The 22451-nt window shown below is 48.6% G+C and overlaps 1 protein-coding gene across 1 annotated transcript in view; it reads left to right on the top strand.

Annotated features, from left to right (window-relative positions):
- LOC119390215 (protein ABHD15) overlaps positions 1 to 22451 on the top strand; it is a 56531-nt gene that overhangs the window by 18181 nt on the left and 15899 nt on the right. Inside the window, exons 2-4 of the mRNA XM_037657781.2 lie at positions 12873 to 15062; positions 20138 to 20378; positions 21079 to 21295. Coding sequence (XP_037513709.1) covers positions 14761 to 15062; positions 20138 to 20378; positions 21079 to 21295 — 760 coding nt within the window. The 5' untranslated portion in view covers positions 12873 to 14760. The remainder of the gene's footprint in view (positions 1 to 12872; positions 15063 to 20137; positions 20379 to 21078; positions 21296 to 22451) is intronic.

Genomic DNA, 22451 nt, shown 5'->3' on the forward strand with positions numbered 1-22451 from the left:
CGGAGCCGAAATTCTAGGAATTCTAATCTACGTGCCCATTAATTCGCTCTCGAGTGTATAGAATATCACAGAATAGCGCGGAGCCCTAGACTTAGCTATTTCTTCCAAGAAACAGGCTGATGCTTGAGAAACGAATCGCAGTCTCTACAGCACTGTTTCATCCACTTTAGCCCGTCTCAAGAACAAACGTGCATTGTTCTTAAAAACGCCTTTGTCCTCAGTCACACTGGGGTGTTAAAGGCACAGTTGCCGTCCGCCAATCGGAGGTCTGTATGGAACTCTTGTCGCCAGGCGATCGGGTATCTAGTAGACACAGTTCTAGTCAACCATTTAGAGGTCAGGAAGGCGACCTTTCAATCAATCGACCAGGGTTCAGGAAGGCACACTTACCATCGGCCAATAGTGCTCTGGAAGGCACAGTTGCTGTCAGCCAATCATGAGGTTAAAGGCACATTTTTTTATTTTATTTTTTTTTTGTCAGACAGACTGAAAAAGTTCTGCAGGGCCCCGTTTCCATCAGCCAGTCAGGGGTTAGGAACGTGCAATTTCTGTCTGCCACTCAAGGGTCGGGAAGGTGACATAGTCGTCAGCCAATCAGGAGTCGGGAAGTCACACTTGCTGTCAGCCTGTCACTCCGGAAAGCATATCACTGCCGTCGGGCGCAACCGGGCGAAGCAGACGTCGTAGAGAGGGCACAAATTTGACATTGTTGTCCGTCTTAAGCCAACTTAATTGAACATAAATCCGTGACACTCTACTGGCACGAGATTTATTCACATGTGAACGCAAAGGAAAGGCAAGGGACGTCAAAGGTGAAGGTCACGAAACGGAGGCTTCAAGCAGCTAAAATCAAGGCAAGCGCAAGCTCGGGTCGCGTGGCTACCACTAACGCTGTGGCTTGCTTGCTTGGCTGCTTCGTCGCCGTCTTGTATTGTTCATTACACTACGCATATTGTGCGCTCGCTGCACATGCGCAGCAGCCAAGGTCTGTAAATAATGTGGCTGTCCTATTACTAAGATTTGTACGTTAATATCGGACTTACTATTGTTGGATTCTGTCGCTTTGTCTCGATGGCTATATAGGAATAGAGCACCCAAAGCTCTTGTCAATGGCTGAGATCCTTATTCAATGAACTTGTTTACAACGGAAGAAACAACATTTGATGCTGGATATAATATTATTGCGATAGCAGTTACATGGACACTCCACGTGCAATCTTTCCGTCGGCGTCGTCGTCGTCGTGAGGTTCCGTATAAAGTCTAAGGGCGATAACCTCGCCCCGCGCGTCGCATGTTCGATGTGCGAGTGCAAGCGTGTGACGGCAGCCGGCGATCGCGGCTCAAACGGAGAGGAAACGCGCCGGCCGCCTTCCGTCGCGTTGTAGTAGATGGCCGGTCAGTTGCAAAGTACACATAACGCAAAAAAGCTACGTGAATTAGGCGCTTTTATCTTCAGATTAAACACGGTAGCTTATTATACATGACTCATCCCACGCACATTCTAATGTAATTAGTGGTGCTCGCGGAACTTTCCGAGACCTAGGCAACTATTCGCGTCGCATACGCGATTTTATAACAGATACGATTAATCCGCCGTGCATCCATCGATAACGATCGAGAAATTTCGAACACGTGATGATGTGTCTTGCGCTGTGTAGTAACGCTGCAACCGATTTTAGCCGGTATGGAAGGGTCACTGGTAAAAGATGGACAAGTTTACGCCGGTTAGGACCGTTCCTTGCCGATGTATGAGCGCTGTTCATTTAGAAAGTTAGATTACTTGTCCCACCTAAAGTTCTAACTGAACAAAAGAGGATCAGGAAGGCTATAATTTCTCGCATTAGTGAGTACGCGATGAGAGTGCTAAGAGCGGCGTAGATTTGCCGACGTTCGCTGCAACCTGATTTCCCCCCTACCGCTGTCTTCTGCTCGATCTGTTATTTTCTGTTTTATTACAATGCGTTTAACATCACTTCCTACCGTACACACACCTCGTTTGCTACAACCCCTATGCAGTATCCCAACCAAAGCCCAACATTTCCCTACAGCACTTTCTCATTGCATAAGCAAGCGTACGTATAATAAACAAGCTCCCTCTGTTTTCGATTACGGTTCGCAATGCGCAATCGAAAACATCCGCTATGCTCGCGCCGACGTTATAGTCTCATTAATACCTCGCGCCTCGCAACGAATACTCGATGAGGTAAGAGAAAGGCGATGGCGGTGTTTCGCAACCCGGAAGCAATTTGCGCAGGTATCGCTTGGTTTAACAGGCCTATGAGTTGGCAAGCGCGCTCGATCTGTAATGCATGCATCGTAGAAAAATGCTGGGCGTGCAAACACGAACGCGAGTGAAAGGAAACGAAGAACACTGAGTCCCTTCATTTCCTTGTGTCAGCGTCTGCAGGTCTTTCTTCTTTTTTTTCTTTGTGAAGAATCCTTAACGACTATCCCAACTTTTTATCGTTTGTTGCGGAATGTGCCGTCTTCGACGCCTCTTTTACCTCTTTCACCGATTAAGTGAAGAGATAAGTGACGATGCTTACATACACGGCGGCCGAACACATTTGACATTTTCGCTACCAAGACTGCTGCATACATATAGTACTATCTGTTTAAAAAGAGAACGCATGTAGCGTTGCGAGTACTTTGTTCCCATTATAGTTAACAGCACGTCAATGGTACTTGGAGTTCACCCGCGCGCGCACTTGAAAATTGTGAACCATGGTTGATGATGATGATTCAAAAATTGCGTAGGAGGTATAGTCGGGTAAGAAAAGAGTGTGAAGACGAACGCTTAGTTGAGCCCATAGCGTGTTGGAATGAAGCTCTGAGCCCCGGCGGCATCGTATAAGCACCATGCAATGCAGTTTTCGAAATGTGACAGCAGCGCAAAAACTCACAGCCTAGCGAGCACAAGCAGCCTTATCGGGCCCGTCCCCGACTACAAGCGAATGCGACTCGCACGGCTCCCCCCCCCCTCCCCAGTCAAGACGGTGCTTGCTTGGCAGGGCCATCGCCTCAGAAACGATGTGGAGCCGTGGCCTCCGCGATCAGCTCCGGCAGCGCGAATCGTGGAGGCCACGGTGGGGCACGCGCCTCATCCTTCCTGGCCATAGAGTTTACAAAAATGACCTAGAGGGAACTCTGGCGCTGCGATCGTTCAGCCACCATGGGAATGATGGGTAGTACACGGATTTGCCTAGTCTTCGTGCCTGTGGGCTTCGAACGCACTTGTGGCTTTGTTTATTGCTATGTTTTGGTTTTCCTTCGGATGAAAGAATGGATCGTTGTGAACTTCGTGACCAGATTTGAATCGGTGAGCCTAAAGAAGTTAAAGTGGTGAAGTGAAACTGCTGATTTTTGCTGAACTTCGTTTTGCGACAAAGCGGATGCAGGCAACGCGGAGCCAAACGGCGCCGAAAGAACGAAGTTTAGACAAATCCGTGTACTACCCATGATTACCATGCTGGCTGAAACGCGATGCATTGCAGCTCCCATAGACACTAGCGCCAGAGTTCCCTCTAGTAAGTATTGTAGGAAACTCTATGTTCCTGGCGCCTCTACTGTGCTGCTGCTCATGCGAACAGCGCAGAGACGAAGTGGACGAATTAGACGTGCAGCTCACGCGCTCACGTGCTTTTCTATTTTTAGACCATATTTTTGGGACCACACGCGACCTTGAAACACGGACGCTTATGGTTTTAGCCTTAAAATAAACGTAAAATACGAAGTAAATAGATCAATGAATAACAAAGTCCGTATGTAAAAAACACCTAACACAAACACCCAACCAAGTTCATGGTCTGTTACATAAAAGACTCCTACACCGAAGCGATGAAAAATCCTTCGAACACGAGGTGTCGCTGGCGCCGAAGCTCATACGCCGCATATCGTCCTTACGTTTTCAGAATATTTAAAATTTTTGTTTTCCACGTACTTTACATTCCAAGTACCAGAGTGACGGCTGCACGCTTACCTTTGCAGTTCCTGTTAAACTCCCCTTTCTCTTTCAATTCATTCTTCCCGCAGGCTTGTTTAAACGCAAGTTTTACACAAGCGAAAGCGGTTTAAGGTTTTCCTGCGGTGAACTTACCAAAGGACTTGATGCCCCGGCAACTTATAACCACACTCCAACTTGCTAGACAGCCCGCCCACCAGTCTTTCCTAACAACGGGGCGGCTGTAAGCAAATAGCGGTTTGGCGCCGTCTCTTTCTTTGCGATGCTCATTTCCTTTTACTTGTTCTTTACTTCGTTATCAGCGCATGCACTGATGTTCTATACATGAGATTTCGTTCTGTCAGCCCATCCCTAAGTTTTCTTTCTATTTTTTTGCATTTTCCGGGCGGTTGCCTGTCCGCTTTTATTGGACCTCCTTTATCATGCAAATTTTACAATTTACTCCGCCCGGACTTGCCCCGAGGCAACTACTCGGCAAAAATAAAAATGCTTTGTACGAGATTCCGCATTGCATGCGGCGAACCTTTGATCTTACACGACTACAAGGCCGCCAGCGGCGACTCGAATAAGGTGCTTTAGTTATGGAACACCGACCCTTTAAAAGTTCAAAAACAGTTGTTCCGCAAAAGCTGCGCCTTTGATCTGTTTTAAATTTGTCTATTGTGTTCTCTTTTTTTCTAGTCTACAACTTTCAGTTCTTTGTAAGGTAAACGTATGCGCAAAAACAGTTGTTCCGTAAAAGCTGCGCCTTTGATCTGTTTTAAATTTGTCTATTGTGTTCTCTTTTTTTCTAGTCTACAACTTTCAGTTCTTTGTAAGATGAACGTATGCGCACGCTCTTATTGGTATTTTTCGTCTTTTTATCAGCCTTAGGGTGGAGTGCCCAAGTTTACGGCTATCCTTCGTAATTCGGTTAGCTCCGTGACACAGAGCTGAAAGTTGGGGCAAGTGATGCAAGACGCAACGAGAAACACTCAAGAATAGCGTTTCAGGCCGCGTCGGACCGATGTACCCAGGACATTTATTACATAATGCATCGTGTTGCATAAACTGGCTTTGAAAAGGCAGGCAGTCTTTTGTACTACGACAGGCAACGCTGCTTGATCTACGCAGCTCCTCAAGTCGGGAAAGTTCACAAAACGCTATCGGAAGTGACGCCAGCGCGGAAGAAATGAGACATCAAAAGCCTCTTGAAAAAACTTCAAGGGGCCTTTGTTGTAGGAACTCGTATTTCTCGTTACCTTGATGAAAAACAATCGCTTTTTACCGGTGGTACAGGGACGCTTCTTTCGTTCTGTGTGCCCTTGTTTTCCCTGGTAACGACGATACTCTTTGCGAACACGTTATCATGCCGGTGCAGAGAACGCAAGCACGTACAGGATATTCATGGATGGCAACTCGAAAAAAGCTGCGGAAACACTACGGTCGGATAAAACTTACGAAGTCCGGAAAGGCGCCAGTTGACCAAAGCGACAACAGAAATAGACCCACTCATGCACTCTGCAATGTTTTACCGAAGGCCGCCCGGACGCCCGGCTCATGACGTCAGTCTGCAGCGCGCGCCCATTGGTCTGGACTTGCGTACATCCACCTTTGAGGAGGAAATGCCGCCGACTACTAATTTTGTATCCGACTATAGAGTGACAAGGGGAGGAAGCTAGGGAGGTCAGCCAACGTTTTATCGCGCCCCTTCAAAGATGGAAGCTGTGGCCGCCATCTTTTGGGAGGTACGGCTTCATTATTAACGTATCATTTCCCCTCCAGCAATTATTTTTAAACACCCTTGAGGTCAATCATTATAAACGAGTGTACGTCTTTGCTGCCACCCTGTACTGGAGGTAAGGAAAATTGAGAATATAAAAAGCTGAAAAAGAAGAAAATGGACAGAGCGCGCACACGTGAGGATGCACAGCTGGCCTAAATTGGTCGGTGAGGAGAAAGACGGAGCCAGAATGGAGGCAAGGCAGGGAGGTTAACTACATTTTGTCCGGTTTGCTACGCTACAGGTAGGGAGGGAGTAGAAAGGGGCTGGCGAACGCCTTTACCAAGGCAAAAAAAGGCTTTCGCTACCATGGAATTCATGAGAACTACGGGAAAGGTTGTCATCGGCTCCTACAGACGCCGTTTATGAGTCAATTCCGTAGGAGAGAGAGAGAGAGAAAACATTTATTAAAAAAAGAAAAAGAAAAAGTGGTTCATTGCGGGTGGGGCCCTTCTTCCAAGGCTCCACTGCGAAGCCGAGTTCCAAGATGTGCCCACTGTGTGTGGTGGGTGTTTAGACTAGAGGTGTGCACAGGCTCCGGGTAGCCCGAAAGCCCGAGCCCGACCCGGCCCGCGGGCCGGGCTCGGGCGGGCCGACGTATCTTCACCTCGGGCCCGGGCGAGGCTCGGGCTGCTTGGAGTTTTATCGGGCCGGGCTCGGGCCCGGTGCTAAGCCCGACTCAAGCCCGAAACATAGAGGATGAGCGGGAATTCTTTTCCAGCACGCATACAGCGCCTTTTCCGCTTTTCCTTTCCATTGCAGTTGTTCGGCGAGTGGAGCGACAGTGGTGAGAATGTAGCAGTTACAAAAGATGAGCTCTCCGATTATCTCTATGGAATCGCCCTCCTGTTTAGCTAAGGCTTAGGCTTCTGGAAAAAACAAGCAGCAGAGATATCCCAAGCTTGCCAGGCTGGCAAAAAAGATATTAGCAATTCCGGCGACGAGTGCAAGCAGCGCACGTAACTTCAGTTCGGCGGGCTACATAATGCAAAAGCGCCGCACATCGTTGAAGCCGGAATTGGTGGACTGCTTGCTGTTTTTGCACGACAATTTGTAATCTGTGCAATAGAGACTGTTCGTCGTGTGTCGTTTGATCATATTTTGTATGCTCATTAAAATGCCAAATTACCGGAAAACGATGTTTTGTTTTCGCAGTGAACCTTCAAAAAGCCGGGCCGGGCCGGGCCGGGCCGGGCCGGGCCCGGGATTGTGTTTTCGTATGTCGGGCCGGGCCGGGCGGGCTCGCAGCCCTTTGCCGTCGGGCTCGGGCGGGCCTTCGACAATTTCAGCGGACCCGGGCCGGGCTCGGGCTCGGCAATACGGCCCGTGCACAGCTCTAGTTTAGACCACCGAGTGATTCCTGCAGAAGTGGGCGCCAAGAATCTGCGCGACCATTTATTATGGGAAACGACCACGATTCTGGCATCGCGATGGCGGTTCTCACGCCGTGCTGTAAACGCGGACGGTCGACGGAATGCCGTCCGAGGTCAGCACTCACTGAAAAGACGGTATCATTCTCTTATTTAAGGCGAAAGCCTTAGATGCCTCAACAAACGCGAAAATTGACCGGTGTCCCGCGTCGGCTTCCCTCGCCGGCGGCGTCAACACGAGTTATGCTAAAAATCATCATCATGGCATCACCATATGACGTCGTCAAGACGTCACGAATCGACGGAATTTGTGACGTCACCTGACATGGTGGCGTCATTGCAGTGACGTCACCTGACGTAACGTCACACAATGACATCATCACAGGACATCGTACCTTGGTCGAACGTGGGCCGATCACGAGACAGTGCAAAACCAAGTAAGGTGCCTCCGATCCTGGAGGCAGTGGAAAAGCACAGGTGCGGAAAGCTGTCGGAGGGTGGAGGGGTAGGATCAATACATCGAGTGAGCAGAAAAACAAAGGATGGGTTTCGCCTTGCAGTAGTCTTAGGTGAGTGCATAATGGACCCTATGAGGCTTCTTTCTTTTTTTTCTTTTTCTTAGAGTGTGAGGCTGCCATCTCGAACAGCCGACTTTTATCGTCTTGACAGCTTCGTAATTAACGGTAAGTTAAAACGAAGTCGATTACTTTTAACGGAGTGAACGGGCACTTCTTAAAATATGCAGTGACAACGGCCAGATAGTGCCCTGCCTCACTTCATCATTCTCGCCGGCTCCTTTATGTATGACAACAAGCACCGTTCGCTTTCGGCGCGCAATTATCGACCACAGAGCTGGCAGCGTAGAAACAACTGGAGAAAAAAAGGAAAGGAGCTAATTTGCGAAACCTTCAAAGGTTAACTTGGCGCCTCGCTTTTAAGTACCGCTTAATATCAATGCGGCCAAAAGGAACAAAAAAGAAGGGCGACACTCGCCAGCTTCCTCCCTGTTCTTTTTATTCAATTTTCGTACTCTTTTTACGCACTACGTCGCTAACCAAACTCCAACCGTTTCGTACTCACTCTATATGTGGGCTATGGTTCTGCCTTTCAAGACACGTTAATTTCGCGACTGACGTCACAACCATCTTTTGATTTTTGATTGTTTTTCTTTACAGACCGACTTTTTTTGTTAGTTGACTCCAACGTATAATTAACCCTGTTAACTCTCACCTCGCCTGCCCAGCTGCTTTCGACTGCTTGTATTTAAGGCTTTTGTGAAGAAAATTAATCACGCAAATGTCACGTCGGCTTTCGCTTCTTTCTGTTTGGTCGCACTATGACGATGTACCGGCAGCCGTAACGTCTAGCGCCAACCAATCAGAGCCGCGAAAATAAAACCGTTGCTTTAAAAGGAAATGGAAAACCGCCTTAATCAATATTGCCTGATGGGAACGTAGGTGGCAGGAATTCATTCAGGTCCACTGGTACCGCGCAGACTTTGGCGGAGATTTCTCCGCGTACCTTTTCTAGCCGCCGCCTTTTCTCGGTATTCTTATTAACAATCTCTCGATGTTGAGTTCTCGTAGCTTCTTTTATATTCTTTTTTTTTAGTGTTTGCATTCTCTATTTGTCCTACAACCGCAGCTCTGTACTAAAGTCAAATATAGTAATATATTTCGACTGAAATCGATGTTCCGACGCCCGTCAACCAGTTCCATCCATAAAAGGTCTGGGGCCGAATTCACAAAGCTTCTCTTTCGTGAGTGCGTTTTCCTATTGGTCAGCCGGCTTGGCTAATGACGCGTACCTAATCGTGATTGGCTGAAATATTCTGCTGTGAAAATTTTCAGCGTAAGACGTTCTTTGTTAATACGGCCCCGGCATTATCAGCCGTCTCTCCGTGCGAGTAATAATAATTTGTTAGGTCTTACGTGTCAAAATCACGATATGCTTATTAGGTATGCCGTAGTGGAGGGCTCCGGAAATTTCGACCACTTGGGGTTCTTTAACGTGCGCTGACATCGTACAGTACGCGGGCTTCTAGCTTTTCGCCTAGATCGAAACGAGACCGCCGCGGCCAGAATCGAAGCCCTGTGGGAGTAATACTCGACGATTACCTTGTGGTCCGCGTTGTACCCTTAAATACAGAAATAAACACAAGCCGGGTCTCGTAAAGGAAACGCAATTCACCCAGAATCCGATTGATCCTTGGCTCGTGGTTAAGCAAACATCGAAATTGAGACATACAGTCGTGAACTCGGCCGAATTGTCTCTTTCTCTTTCTCTCTTTTTTTTTTCCTTAGTACTAGTATTCAAAACACAAACTAATAGTCTCCTGGATGTCGAATTTCTTCGAGAGTGTAGCGAGTGCTTTAGAGGTACGGATATTCCAATCCCTCGATGCCACTTCGCTACTTCACCCTCAATCAATCAATCAATCAATCAATCAATCAATCAATCAATCAATCAATCAATCAATCAATCAATCAATCAATCAATCAATCAATCAATCAATCAATCAATCAATCAATCAACTTCGATTTCTCATTGAGAAATAAAAGTCCCTAACAGCGATCGTTTCTGCAACATAATAAAACATCAACATTTATTGAATTGTAAGTAGGAATATAGGTATATAATTAAACGATAACCCAGGCAAGGCCTCGACGTCCCCACGTGGGAGACCTAAAGCCCTGTTGGCGAAAGCCCTGCAGGACCATCAATAAAGTTCTTACCAACCAATCAACCAACCAACCAACCAACCAACCAACCCAATATGCTTGCATTAAAATTACTACCTTCAAATACAAGGAACAAGCATGGGCACCCCATTCGCACCCACTTATGCAAATATATTCATGGGAATTCTGGAAACAGACTTCCTGGCTCGCTGCGCAGACAAACCCCACACATACCTTCGGTACATTGATGACATACTTATAATATGGGGTCACGGCAGGGACAATCTAGCTAAATTTACATCATTCCTAAACTCCTTTCATCCAACGATAAAGTTCACATCCGAGACCTCAGCTGAGAGCATCAACTTTCTTGACACAACCATATATCTTGAGAATGGTATATTAAAGACTACGCTGTATAAGAAACCATTTGACAAGCAACAATACCTAGATTATACTAGCCATCACCCAAAACATTGTAAACAGGGCATTTTCAGGAGCCAAGCAACAAGGTTACGTCGCATATGCGTAGAGGATCAGGATTACGTAAACAGACTTACTACCCTAAAAGAAACACTAGCAAACAGAAGCCATCCAAACGCGTTCCTTCATAAGGCTTACACGGACGCACTAAAACTAGATCGCACTGAGACACTCAAACCACGCCCTAAAACCACAACAACAACAACGCCTCTTCTCACTACAAAATTTTCCAACGCACTTCCGAACATAAACAACATCCTCGCAAAATACTATCCGATTCTAACAACCAACCAGAAACTTAAAAAAATCTTCCCCGAACCGCCTAAGGTTGCCTACAGACGCAACGCCAATTTTAAAGATATGCTCGTACATGCAAAACTCGCAACAAAAACTACACCAACGTCTGGACCCTGTGGGCGTCCAAGATGTTCTACGTGCAAACATATACAGCCAGCCACCAACGTAAAGAGCACAGCATCCGATTACCTTCACAAGGTAACATCGAACTTCACGTGCACCTCAAACAACCTGATCTACTGCATTGAGTGTGCCACCTGTAAAAAACAGTACATAGGCGAAACTGGACAACCAATTCATGTGAGACTGAACGGCCACCGCGCAGACACAAAGCACAACTTACCAAAAGCAGTAGCCAGCCACTTCAATCAACAAGACCACAATTTCGATCAAGCCAAACTTTACATTCTACAAACAAACTTCCGGACACCACGTGACAGGAAATACATGGAATCGTATTTGATACACAAATTTCAATCCCTACACCCATCAGGAATAAATCTAGCTCGTGGTAATTTGGAATCGTTAAAAGCCATAGCATGATTCCTATAATATTAAGAGACATGAAGTACGCTCAGCTTTCAAAAACCTTAACCTATTCGCAAAATAAAATTCCGACCAGCTCCCGTAATACACTATCAATATTCTTTTTTAATATCTCTTAACCTTGCATGTATAAATGTGCACATACGTGTAGATATTATTCTCTTAAGATGTTTTCATTTTCTAGTGAATCCGAGCCACGGTTTCCTTCCCCCTTTCCGCGCTCCAAAGTCCGCTTCTGGCCAGCATTGTCACAGCCCTCGCTTTCTCAGGAAGTTCTACGAGTCTTATTCCGATTGTTCCCCCCCGGCCGCCCCTCGTTCCTTTCAACTTTTTTTTTTTTCCCTCTTAGTTGACGGGCGCCCAATTTTTGGAAGCCACCGCTGACACTGGATGCATATGCCAGCCAATTACTTCACCCATTAAGCAGGAGCTTGCTTTTCAGGCAACCCTTTCAATATCACTTAAAGTAGGCAGGCGGCATTTTAAACGTACGCCGCCCGAGTACCTTCCCTTTTTTTTTTTTTTTTTTTTTGTCGTCTGTAGCTGCCTTCCCCACCACCTTCTGCAGCTCCTTGGCGGACATTTAAACCGCCCGGTTTTTCTCCCCGCCTGTAGTTCCCTTCCGCACCACCTTCTGCAGCTCTTTGTGATGGCTGCACTCGCCCCTCTCGCTTGGTTGTACCCCCCCCCCTTTTTTTTCTCTCCTTTTTTTTTTTTCTTTCTTTGCAGCTACCTTTAACTCTGACATGGCAGACCCGAACGTGTTTGCAAACTCTCTTGAAATGTGGCAAGGGCTTTACTCTTCTGCTTTCGAGTTTCTCTCTTTCCAGGCATCAATTACCAACAGCAACAGACACGCCGCCGCTGGACATGACGTCATCACTAACCCCATAAAACTAACACGCCAGGGATGACAAGGCGCCTTTGACAAAGATAGGTCCCCTATCGAAACGTCGGCCAGCCTGATCTGAGGCACTTTCTCCTGTTTTGAAATCTATAACGTGTATCCATCCGTCGGCTCCCTTCTTGATCTTGGACTCCAATATGCTTGCATGTATTTCGTGACCTGTAAACAGAGATTTGCTTTCTTCGTTTGGTACTTTGGTAATTTGTTTCCTAAATTTTCAAAAGTACGTGGTCCCAAGAAGCCATTTTTGGGGGTCCGCGAAACGCATCGTCGAAAAAAAAAAAAAAAAACGTTTTTTGGGGGGCACGCTATGTTCCATGACGATAGCCCCTTCTGATTTTTGGTATGCTTCTCCGCATAGCATTCTTGCACTGCGGCGGAGCTGACTTGTTTCCTTTTCTCTGTGAGATGGCTATAACGCTTTTGTAGCAGTTTTCTATGACATATGCACGTGAGCATGCTTTTTTTAGGCTTGCATATTTGAAGAGCAAACATAGCTTTGAAAACGTTGAATGTGGTTGCAGACGGCACAAGTTATTCACAAGCTGTTGAGATCGAATTGGCGTGGCATTTTAGTTAAACCATTCTTTGCCAGGGAGAAATAAAAGGCGCCTACTTCACGTTGCATGTTGTGTTAATTTACGATCCCCCCCACCCTCTCTTCTCACTGCAACGGGTTCCTCATCACTTCCACCAGTCCACAAGGGGTCCCCGAAAGATCCATAGCTGAGAACCACTGCTCTAGCATATTCTGTTGTTTCGGTTACTTCGAAGAATTTCAGTTATTTTGTCAATTATTTTTAACGAATGTGCCTCAATGAAGTCACCCCTTGCGACATTTCCGTATTTCGACTTTCTTGCGCAGGGACCGCGACTCGAAACCTCATTCAAAGCAGTCGTGGAGCCCTAACGCGCAGCAAGCCACAAGGCCAAGATGAGAGACACGGAAAGAGCAAAAACCAGAGCTGCATTGCCCGCATCACGACTCGACCATCTGCACTGTCGTAACTTGCCGTCACGGACGCTGTGCAGTGTCTTCTTTGAGCCTGTGCAATGTGCAAACACCGCGGTGACCACCCTGCACGTTAACACCCAATTCTTATAAGAAACATCGTCGCTTTTCCTGTCCACATTGTATTGTAGGGTACTAATTTATCCACACAGCACTTCTGCATCACTTTAACTGGTCCCCTGCTTTCTTAACTGGCACGCGAACAGGTGCAGTGCGTGCAACTGCATGACAAGAAAGCTCCTTCAGACAGGCTTGTCTTTAATCTTAAGGCCTACATTTTTTAACACAGTACGTCCTTTAGCCATCGAACACAAACGCATTGTACAAGTTACAGCCGTGAACTTCCACGACTGTAACTTAAGAGCTTGTTCTTTTTGTCGCTTATTCCTCGAAACTGTGTTTGCTAAGATTCGCACGAGTTGTTACAGCGAATGATAATGAAAGGAGGCCTGAATATAGTTGAAAAAAAACGAAGTGAGCTCATAATGTTAGCTCAGTTTAAGAACATTTGTTTATCCCTTGCTTTAACTTGAAGAACGTTTGACGACGATGTGTTGAAGTTAACATCGCTTTCTTGAACGCGCGAATGAAGAGACACACAATACCCGAGCAAGGTGGAAGCCTAAAGGTCACTTATATGAATGTCTCGATTATCTGACACCTCTCGTATTGAAATCCTGACCACTGCTTTTCGCGTTTGATTGCAGTGAAATTAATTTAATGCTTCATTACAATAATAGATGACGCTGTGATATATGCGAAAAGGCCGTGTACAGTTCATGGACAAAATTGTCGCGCCTTTGGCGGCCCGCAACGTGGCTTTCTTTTGAAATTTCAACGTTTTTGAGCGCGCTTGCAACGTATCTACTAGCTACTCTTAGAAGTTTGAAACTCTGGGAAACAAGAAAAAGTTATGACTGTCGTAAAGTTTCACTGAGCGCAACGAAGATTTATTTCGGAAGAAAATCGAAGCACGTGAAGTCGTTTGTTGACTGGGTACATTGGTTCAGGAACGGGAAGCATGTACCGACATCACGTAAACGTAATTGCACTTTGGCAACCATTTGAAAGTGACAGCGTCCAGGACAGACATATCAGTCAAAGAACAAAAGCTCAAGCTAGAAGTGCTTCGTGATACAGCTCGTCACCAAGGGCAAGCAAGGCTCAAGAAATCCAGTCCTCATTGTGTTCAATCCACGGGCTACTCTGTGTGCGTGTGTGTGTTCAAGACTGTGCGCATGCCTGCTTTTCATAAGGGAAGACATGGGCTGTAACCTAAACCAGTGGGTCTAATTCGTCTTTGTTCGTGCCAGTTTCCCGGCGAGAGATCACCACGAGCGACCCGACATCAATCAGTATTTTAAGAGTGTCTCCTGGTCCGAAGGACTGCCCGGAACTCTACTTGCGTGTTTCGATCGCACTGCGAGCTCATCGACAAGGAAGTAGACCTAAAACAGCCGGAATGCATAGACACTATGACATACTGTGTTGTGAGCGATCTGCGCCGTTCTCCTGTTGGGAACATTGAGTTGAACTCCCAGTTTAACTGACAAAGGCATCGGCTTCCGCTCTGACGAAATGCATCAGTGTTTGCCCAAGTGAATCCACAGGCTCTCACTTAAGCCACGCTGAGGACTTCGGGCTGCAGTTCCACTGCGGCGCGTTCCTTTCAATCTCGCAAGACCGAACGTGAAACGTGCGAAGTGTTCGGGTCTCCTTCTTGTGGTTGTTCACCCACGAGATGACCACAACGGGACTCATGGCGGAGGCTATTCAACTTCTTCTCCTGTCCCCGCTGTCCACCTTCTCCGTGCTCGTGTGGCTGGCAGCGCTGCTGCTACACGCCCTCTCGCCGCGCCTGGAGCCCCGCGGATCGAGACCTCGGCTGGTCGCACGCGAGTCGGACTTCTCCCGCTTCCTGGCCACGGCGATTCCTGCGCTGACGCAGGCCTACGCGCCGCCGGCTTGGGCACGGCACCCGACCATTCAGTCGCTGCTTGCGGCTACAGTGCTGCGGCGATCCACGGAGGTGCCCTTCTTCAGGTGAGACGATGTAGTTGGCATGAGCGCTTGTGTCAGCACTGGCGCAGCTCTAAAGTTCTTAGTGTTGTCGTTCAACATCTATAATGTGTACAGAATTAGTCCTTTACGAACCAGGGTTTAGAATATTTATTGGAGCGATGTCGCACTCTGCGACGGTTCCGAATTAGATCTCATCCGGAGGGCCAAGACTTTCGCTTCCCTTAGTTTCCTTTGAATACATTCTTTGACGGGGTGAACTGTGGTTCATCCGCAGCTATCCCTGGCTAAAATAGGTTCCCACGGTCAAGGTCTTACCTTGAGGGAAGAGGGGGGGAGGGCATATACCTTGTAACTTCACTGCGTTCTCACCGTAAGGGCCTCAGTGGGAAGGTTTTGTTAAGAGGGTGCCCGTCCACCCTAATGGAGAACAATGCGCCCGCCTACGTCTATATGGCCGACTTATACCATCAGATTGAGCTAAGTGTTAAAGGGGTACTGACACAAAATTTCGCGGCCGAGATAGTCTGCTGGATCGATCCCCGTGTACGTGTGTGTACCGTCTGCAAAATATCGACAGCGAATAAAGCTTGGAAGGTATTTTATATGAATTTCGAAGTTCGCGAGCGCGATCCAGCATCATAGGCCGCACCTGGTGCATTGACACCCTCGGAAGTGACCCGAGGTGACCCCCCTACTTCCCCTACGTAAACGTTTCAGCCGGTACACGTTATGATGACGTCGTAGCCGCCATTTCTGTTTTGACGCGCTTCCCGACGAATCGCTCCTCGCCAGCGGGTCAAACCTGAAGTGATTCGCCACGTCGAAAATTCCTTCCATTCCCGCCGCAAGAAAATCGTCGCCATCAGACGACAATGAGCCCGACGACGACAGACCGCGCGGAAATGCGTAACTGTTCTGTGTGCTCACGTGACCGAGCGTTTCACTCGCTAGGTGGTGATAGTTGCACCCGGCGGCTCGTCGTTTTTGGAGCTCCGTCAAACCGAAACTGAGGCTGTGTCGGTAATGAGGAGCTTGTAATTAATTATCTGTCGCGCGCTGCAGCAAACGATGTGCCGTGTTATGACTAACAGGCCCCCAGCAACACATTGCAGCAAAATAACGCGGGGCGAAAATTTTTGTGTGAGGACTCCTTTAAGCGCCGACTCGTACTTAGAGAAGCATAAGAGCAAAGGGGTGCACAGCTTGGACAATGTATACGAAGTGTTACAGAAGGGGCACGAAGTGCTATAAGTGGAGCTGAACAAACAACACTTGAAGGGAGCGCGGTATGTTAATGAGATATGGTTTGTGGAACAGACTAAAGCCTTATGGACCTAGCTGGTGCGTGCAGGTGACTGCGGAGACGAGTGTTGTAGGTAAATTGCTAATCGAATAGTTTTCAAATTGTTAGGCAGCATGGATGGATACAAACTCACTCCCTTGTAGAGATTACACGCAGACGGTGATAACGTATCCGTGTCTATACAATGAGCAACGTTCCAAGCAAACGAAAGAGGAGCGTGCAGCCTTCTTTGTAGCTGCCGCCTTCTTACCTTATTATTACTTAATGCAGTCGGTTGATCGTTCTACGAAGCAATATTGAGATGTAGAGTTGGAAATATCCAGTTATACCAACGCAGTCGCAAGCTTTCTTCCTCCATTCTCTGCCCTAGATTCTGTTGTCTTTATCAAAAGAACTTGTCACGTTAACCATACAACGCCCGGCTTCAACTGAAAGATGCTAATGACGACAGATGTCTATCTCAAATATAACCGTCATACTCTAAAGTTGAAGAGAATGGCGGTCGGGGAAGAGCGGTGTCCTCAGCCTTTAATCATGGCACCTTCATGTTTCATTTTTATTTTTTCCCGTGAAGATATGATGAGAGAAACTGCCGGCAGTCTTGGGGGGTGATCAATGGAAGAGCGTTCACAGTGCGTGCGCGGCGGCTGACACGGCAATGTATTGTTGCCAGATGCGAACATAACAAATGGAAGCTCGTCGAGGGAGGGTAAGAGGAGGGCGAGAGCACGGAAGCAGAACGCAGCGCGAAGACAGGCCGGGGCACTGACAAAAGAGCCCGGGGCTCTTTTGTCACACAGCGTCCCAGTGCTCTTTCGTCTTTTACCTCATCGACACGTTTCCGAGCTTCAACGAGCACGCATCCGTGATCAACGTCCTAGAGCAATGTGTCTGTCTCTGTCAAGCCTCGAGTACGACGTACATTTCTTCTCTATACGTCGACGAAAGCCGAGGCACGTGCTTGCTCTATTCGGTACATCTGCATTCATTCGGCAGGAATGAAGATGTATAGCGAAAAATAAACGCTTCACTTATTCCTTTACCTCTGTGTGACGGGCGGCGGAAGCCAGTGGAGCCCTGGACTAGGGGGCCCTAGCCAACAAGCTCCTAAATCCCTCTATTAAGGCGAAAGCCTTAAGTGTCTCTTAGAGCAGCCGCTTGAGCGAAACACGGCAGGTGAATGAAGTGGTGCAGAAACTCGCGTGACCAACGTCAGTGATGACGATGCCAAGGGATGACGTCGACAGTGACATGATCCCATGGTATCGTCGCTTGGTCAAAGGTCAAATGTTGGGCAATGCAATTAAAATAGAAAGTCAAGGTAATTTAAACCGTCTCTCTTACACTGGGTCTCATTATGTCTTTCAAGAGCTCTGGTACCCAATTATATAAAGTCCCAAGTCTGCAACAGGCTTTCGTCTTCGGCGAACAAAACCGCAAGCCTTTCAAGTCTCTCTTTAAAGACTCCCGATAGGTCTTCTATATTGTTGCGATGGCAATTACATGGACACTCGCATTTTTGCTGTCGCCGTGATGTTCCGTATAAAGTCCAAATCGATAACATCTCCTCGCGCGTCATATGTTCTACGCGCGAGCGAAAGCTTGCGAAGACTGCAGACGGGCGCCGCTCAAGCAGAGATGAAATTCGCTGGCCGGCTCCATCGGACGAAGGAGCATGAAAGGGTGCCGGTGAGGACGGTGGGGGGGAGGGCGGGGGGGGGGGGGGGTCTGCGTCGCTTTGTCAGCAACTCCGAAGTTTGATTGAAAAGGGCGCGGTCGCGCGCTATCTCGACTCAGATCAGTAGACGGCTCATGCCCTAGCACGTGCTGTGCTCACACCGCTTACTTCGCGTTGAGACGACAGTCGGCACGAAAACCGCTGCGCTTCGTGAAGCAGGTGTATTCCCGTCTGCCAGAGTTTTGTAGAGTTACGCCAGATCGGATCCTCATGGAGTTAGCTGCTCGCTCTACTTCGTATAGGGAACCCAAGCTCAAGTTTGCGGCGCGACGACAGCGCCGCGCTGCGGCTCTGTCGGAAAGCTCTGAACCTCATGCGCGGCCGACTGGCCGACTGAGCCCCTTTCACGGCAGCGGTAGCGCACGTGCGCACGCGTTCTTCTCTCGGTGCGGGGGGCCGTCAGCTGGGTACGTTGAACCGAGAGGCTTGCTGTGCGAAGCTGCGCATTTCCGCGTTGGCAGAAGCGACCCCGCGGAAGCGCAAGCGTGGTCCGAAGTATTGCGGTCTAGTGGCCAGCCACAACAGTGCAGAGAACACCAAGGCACACGATTCACGTGTTAAACTGTATCGGTTCCCGGGCGTGTCGTACGAGAAATAAAGGCGGCAAGCGTGGAAAGCTGACAGCGCTGTCTCGCCTTCTCTTTTGGCTGTCTGAGTTCATAGCTGTCGTTCGTTCCGACTACCTGAATCGGTAAGTAACGCGGCGCATGCACGCAGCGACTACAGTAATGATTACTCGCTGTTTTCTCGTATTGTTAAAGTCCAGTTACGGTTGTAGGTGAAGCAACTTTGTGTTTTGATTCCCCGTGTTCGTGAGACCTACCCGTCGTTGCCGAACGTTCACATTCGCGTTATACCGTTAGCATTGCGCGGTTGGTTGAATTCAACTGAACTCGGCACATTTTCAGAAGTTCGGCGCCTGCATTTCACGCGTCGGGAAGGCTGCTTTATCACGCCGGAACGGACGTCTGTGCATTTTCAGCAAGCTCTGACATCGTTCTGCAGGTTTGCTTTGTTTTTGTTACTTTATTAGGGTGATATATATTTAAGCCGCTAAATATAACTGGCACTTAATACATGCATTGCAATTGCAACCTTGAAGTAACCACCTTCTGACTTTCTGCGATTTTCTAGCCGCGTTCACGCAGCAGGTTTTATACGCCTGTCGATATCATAAGAAGAGACTGCAAGCATGACGCGAGAGCCGAAAAAACGAGGCGAGCAGTTCATCTTGCTTCACAGTGGTTAAAGCTCAGCTAGCTGCCTCGCGTCTTAATCGGTGGGTGATTCTCCAGTGGCACGGAGGACTTGACTCTAACCTTCTCAGGATTCAGTGCCATGGCCGTATAACCTTTTTTTCGCATGCCGCAAACGTTTGTTCACGAAAGTACACGGCTGTTACTGTAAACATGCCATATCAAAACAACAATCATATGATTCGTAGTCCACGCCGCAGAACATCGATAGCGTGTACGGCTTCATTTCGGAGTGCATGTGGACCATTATTCATCTTTAACATGACAGAATGAGACTTACCTCGAGGTATACGTCCTACACGGTGTAATCGCGACTTGGGAAATGCATTTCGCTTTGAGTTGGGCGTCGTTGTCGTCGATCGTCTGCTCTTCACCGTTAACGTGATTGACGAGCCTTTCTCATTTTATCAAGTTCGCTTTTCGGAAGTGCCAGTCAAGCTTGAAAATCCTTTTGAAGCCGCACTGGAAGCGGCACATTGTGAGGAGCCGCAAGTGCACCGCGAGTAGTACACTCTACCGCGAGAGCTCTGCACGTGCACAGAAGCGAGCGGAAACGCGGTGGAGAGAAGGGAAAACGCGCGCTGCTTACACCCCAGTCTCTCTTTTTCTGCCAGAGATGGCGCTGCCTGTCAAGAGCAGCAGCGCCGCTAAGCGTTGCTTGGGAAGCCTATAACATTCCAACTTGTTGCTATCGTGTTCAGTGTTTCGCCCTTGCGGTCAAACTGACCATGCGGTCAGTGACCTTAATGTAGCCGTTCCTCTTGAACTGCCGATAACGACGTCCCGCCAACTATCGCAGGACACATTTGCAGCTCCGCGACCGTGGTCTGGTGGCCCTGGACTGGGCGGGCAGCACACCCTCGGCACAGCCGGCCAATCCGGACGAGGTGCTGCTCATCGTGCTCGTGCTGCCCGACCTGGGCCGAGACCCGTGCAGCGTGGGCGACACCTGCCGGGCCATCTTGGCGCGGGGCATGAGGGCTGTGGTGCTCACGCAGCGGGGACACGCCGGTTGCCCGCTCACCACGCCGAGGCTGCAGGCGAGTCATTCCTTTCACGGTGCTGAAAGTCAGACATAAGGAATAAATGTCATGTTTCTAAGCAGTTATCTTTCAAGGATTACCACATGTGTCGATGATCGACGGGTTGCAGTAGCTTTTCCTTGAGCGATATATAACGGAAGCCAGTGCTATATAACGGGACAAGCTAAAAAGAATCAGACAGACTTCGTGTCTGCGTGATTTCTTTCTTCAGTATTCTGCCTTGTTATCACGCCTGCTTCAGTGATCATGAACGAACAGTCTGCTTTTGCAAGCATTCTAGGGAACTTAAATGGCGTTTCGCCTTCTTCCCTACGTCCGCCACTGCGCTCTTACAACAGGATGAGGGCTTGGTCTAGTCGGTACGTACTTGGAAAGGGAACAACGCGCAAAGCCGAAAGACGAAGAGAGACAAACCCTCTTCTTTCGCCTTCGTCTTTCGGCACTGTTCTTCTTCTTTTTAGTTGACGTAGGTGTTTGTGGTGTTGTCTTTTTCATCTCTCTTTTCATTTTGATGCATGTCTTTCCGTGCCATAAATCTGTATCAACTTGCCGAAGCTTCATGTCGACCTGACAAATTTGGCTCAAACCGACAGAGCAAGCGGTACGCCGGACGTGGCGGGTAGACGGGGACCAGCGACCCGTTAGAATGCTACATAGGCAATGTGGATAAAACATTGGTCATATGTCCACATTGCAGGCGTATGGCGACCCCGGAGACCTACGGCAAGCGGTGCGCTTCCTGCGCGCCCATTACGGTCGCTGCCGCGTGGCCGTGCTGGGTATCGGGACTGGCGCTGACTTGCTGCTTGCCTACCTGGGAGACACCGGCTCCTCGTCGGGTCTACTCGCAGCCGTCGCCATCTCGCCGCTCTACGAGCCCGAGAAACTGCTCGAACAGTCGCCCTGGCCGATCGGTACGTCTTGTAAACCTCTGACGACGAACAACTTTGGCGATTTAATGGACACACTCCGGACAGGCCAACGGCAATCATGAACACAGCTGAGCTACTTGACAATCTTAATATAAGAAGTCCCAATTTCTTATTTTATATGCAGTGTAAAAAGTTCGCATTCGGTAGAGCCTTTCAGACAGGCCAGTAGATCGCAAGAAGCCTAGTAGCGCTCCTACAGCCTTCTTCTGAGACGTTATGTCTGGATGATGGCGCAGTATTCTTTCCTCTGACAGAGGTTGGTCGCCTAACTTGTTGAAAGTGGAACGCTGTCGTGTGTGTGTGACTGTGTTTGTTTTCTCATTTAATTTTTTAGATGCGAAGCAGCTCTTTGACTAGCCTGTGTAACGCTGTCCCTCCGTGCGTCCGTACGAACGCGCCGCAACGCGCTCCCATTGCCGCAGGTGTTGGAGCGGTGCCAAGTAGGTCATGCCGCATCTGCGCGTTGACGTCACGCTCCCCTCGCAGTGCACGCTGACGTCACTCTCTCCCTCGCCTGCCGCGCGCTTGCCGCAGCGCCCGCAGCTGCCGCCTCATCCGTTCGCCCGCAACACCTGCCGCTACACTCTAAATATTTTCATGCGTAGTAAGCGTGAAACGCGCCCCTCGGCCTCCTAAAATTCGTTTTATGTACCACGTGACTCAAAATACGCGTTGTTTTCCTCCACCCAAGCGTGACGCCGGTCCAGGACACGCACATTCGCTGTATTTTACGCGTGATGCGGGATTCTACGCGTGAGAACCGGAAAACTCACGCTGAGGAAAAGTTTTCGACGCCGATCGCGCTTCTCCTAATCACGCGTATATATATCCTGATACAATCGCCAAGACAGCCGTGCGACGTCGCCGTTACTCGCCTCTGATTTGCTGCTGCGATTTGTGCCTGCTTTCATTTATTTTTGTTTTTCACGCGAATGCCTTGAAAGGTGGCGCTTGCTTCGATATATGCTTTTGGCGGGAAAATGGAGTTAGAGTCGTTGAAGTCATTGACTTAGCAAGCTCTTTGTGCATCGTCTCTGCCTGCCCTTCGAGCGTGTACTGTGCGGAGGGTTTGCTTTGTGGTGTTGAAAAGTGGTGAAGTCATGAATAACTTGACATCGATTGACCTGCGTGGTGTGCC

Source organism: Rhipicephalus sanguineus, chromosome 4 (genome assembly GCF_013339695.2).
Source record: "Rhipicephalus sanguineus isolate Rsan-2018 chromosome 4, BIME_Rsan_1.4, whole genome shotgun sequence".
Taxonomy (NCBI): domain Eukaryota; kingdom Metazoa; phylum Arthropoda; class Arachnida; order Ixodida; family Ixodidae; genus Rhipicephalus; species Rhipicephalus sanguineus.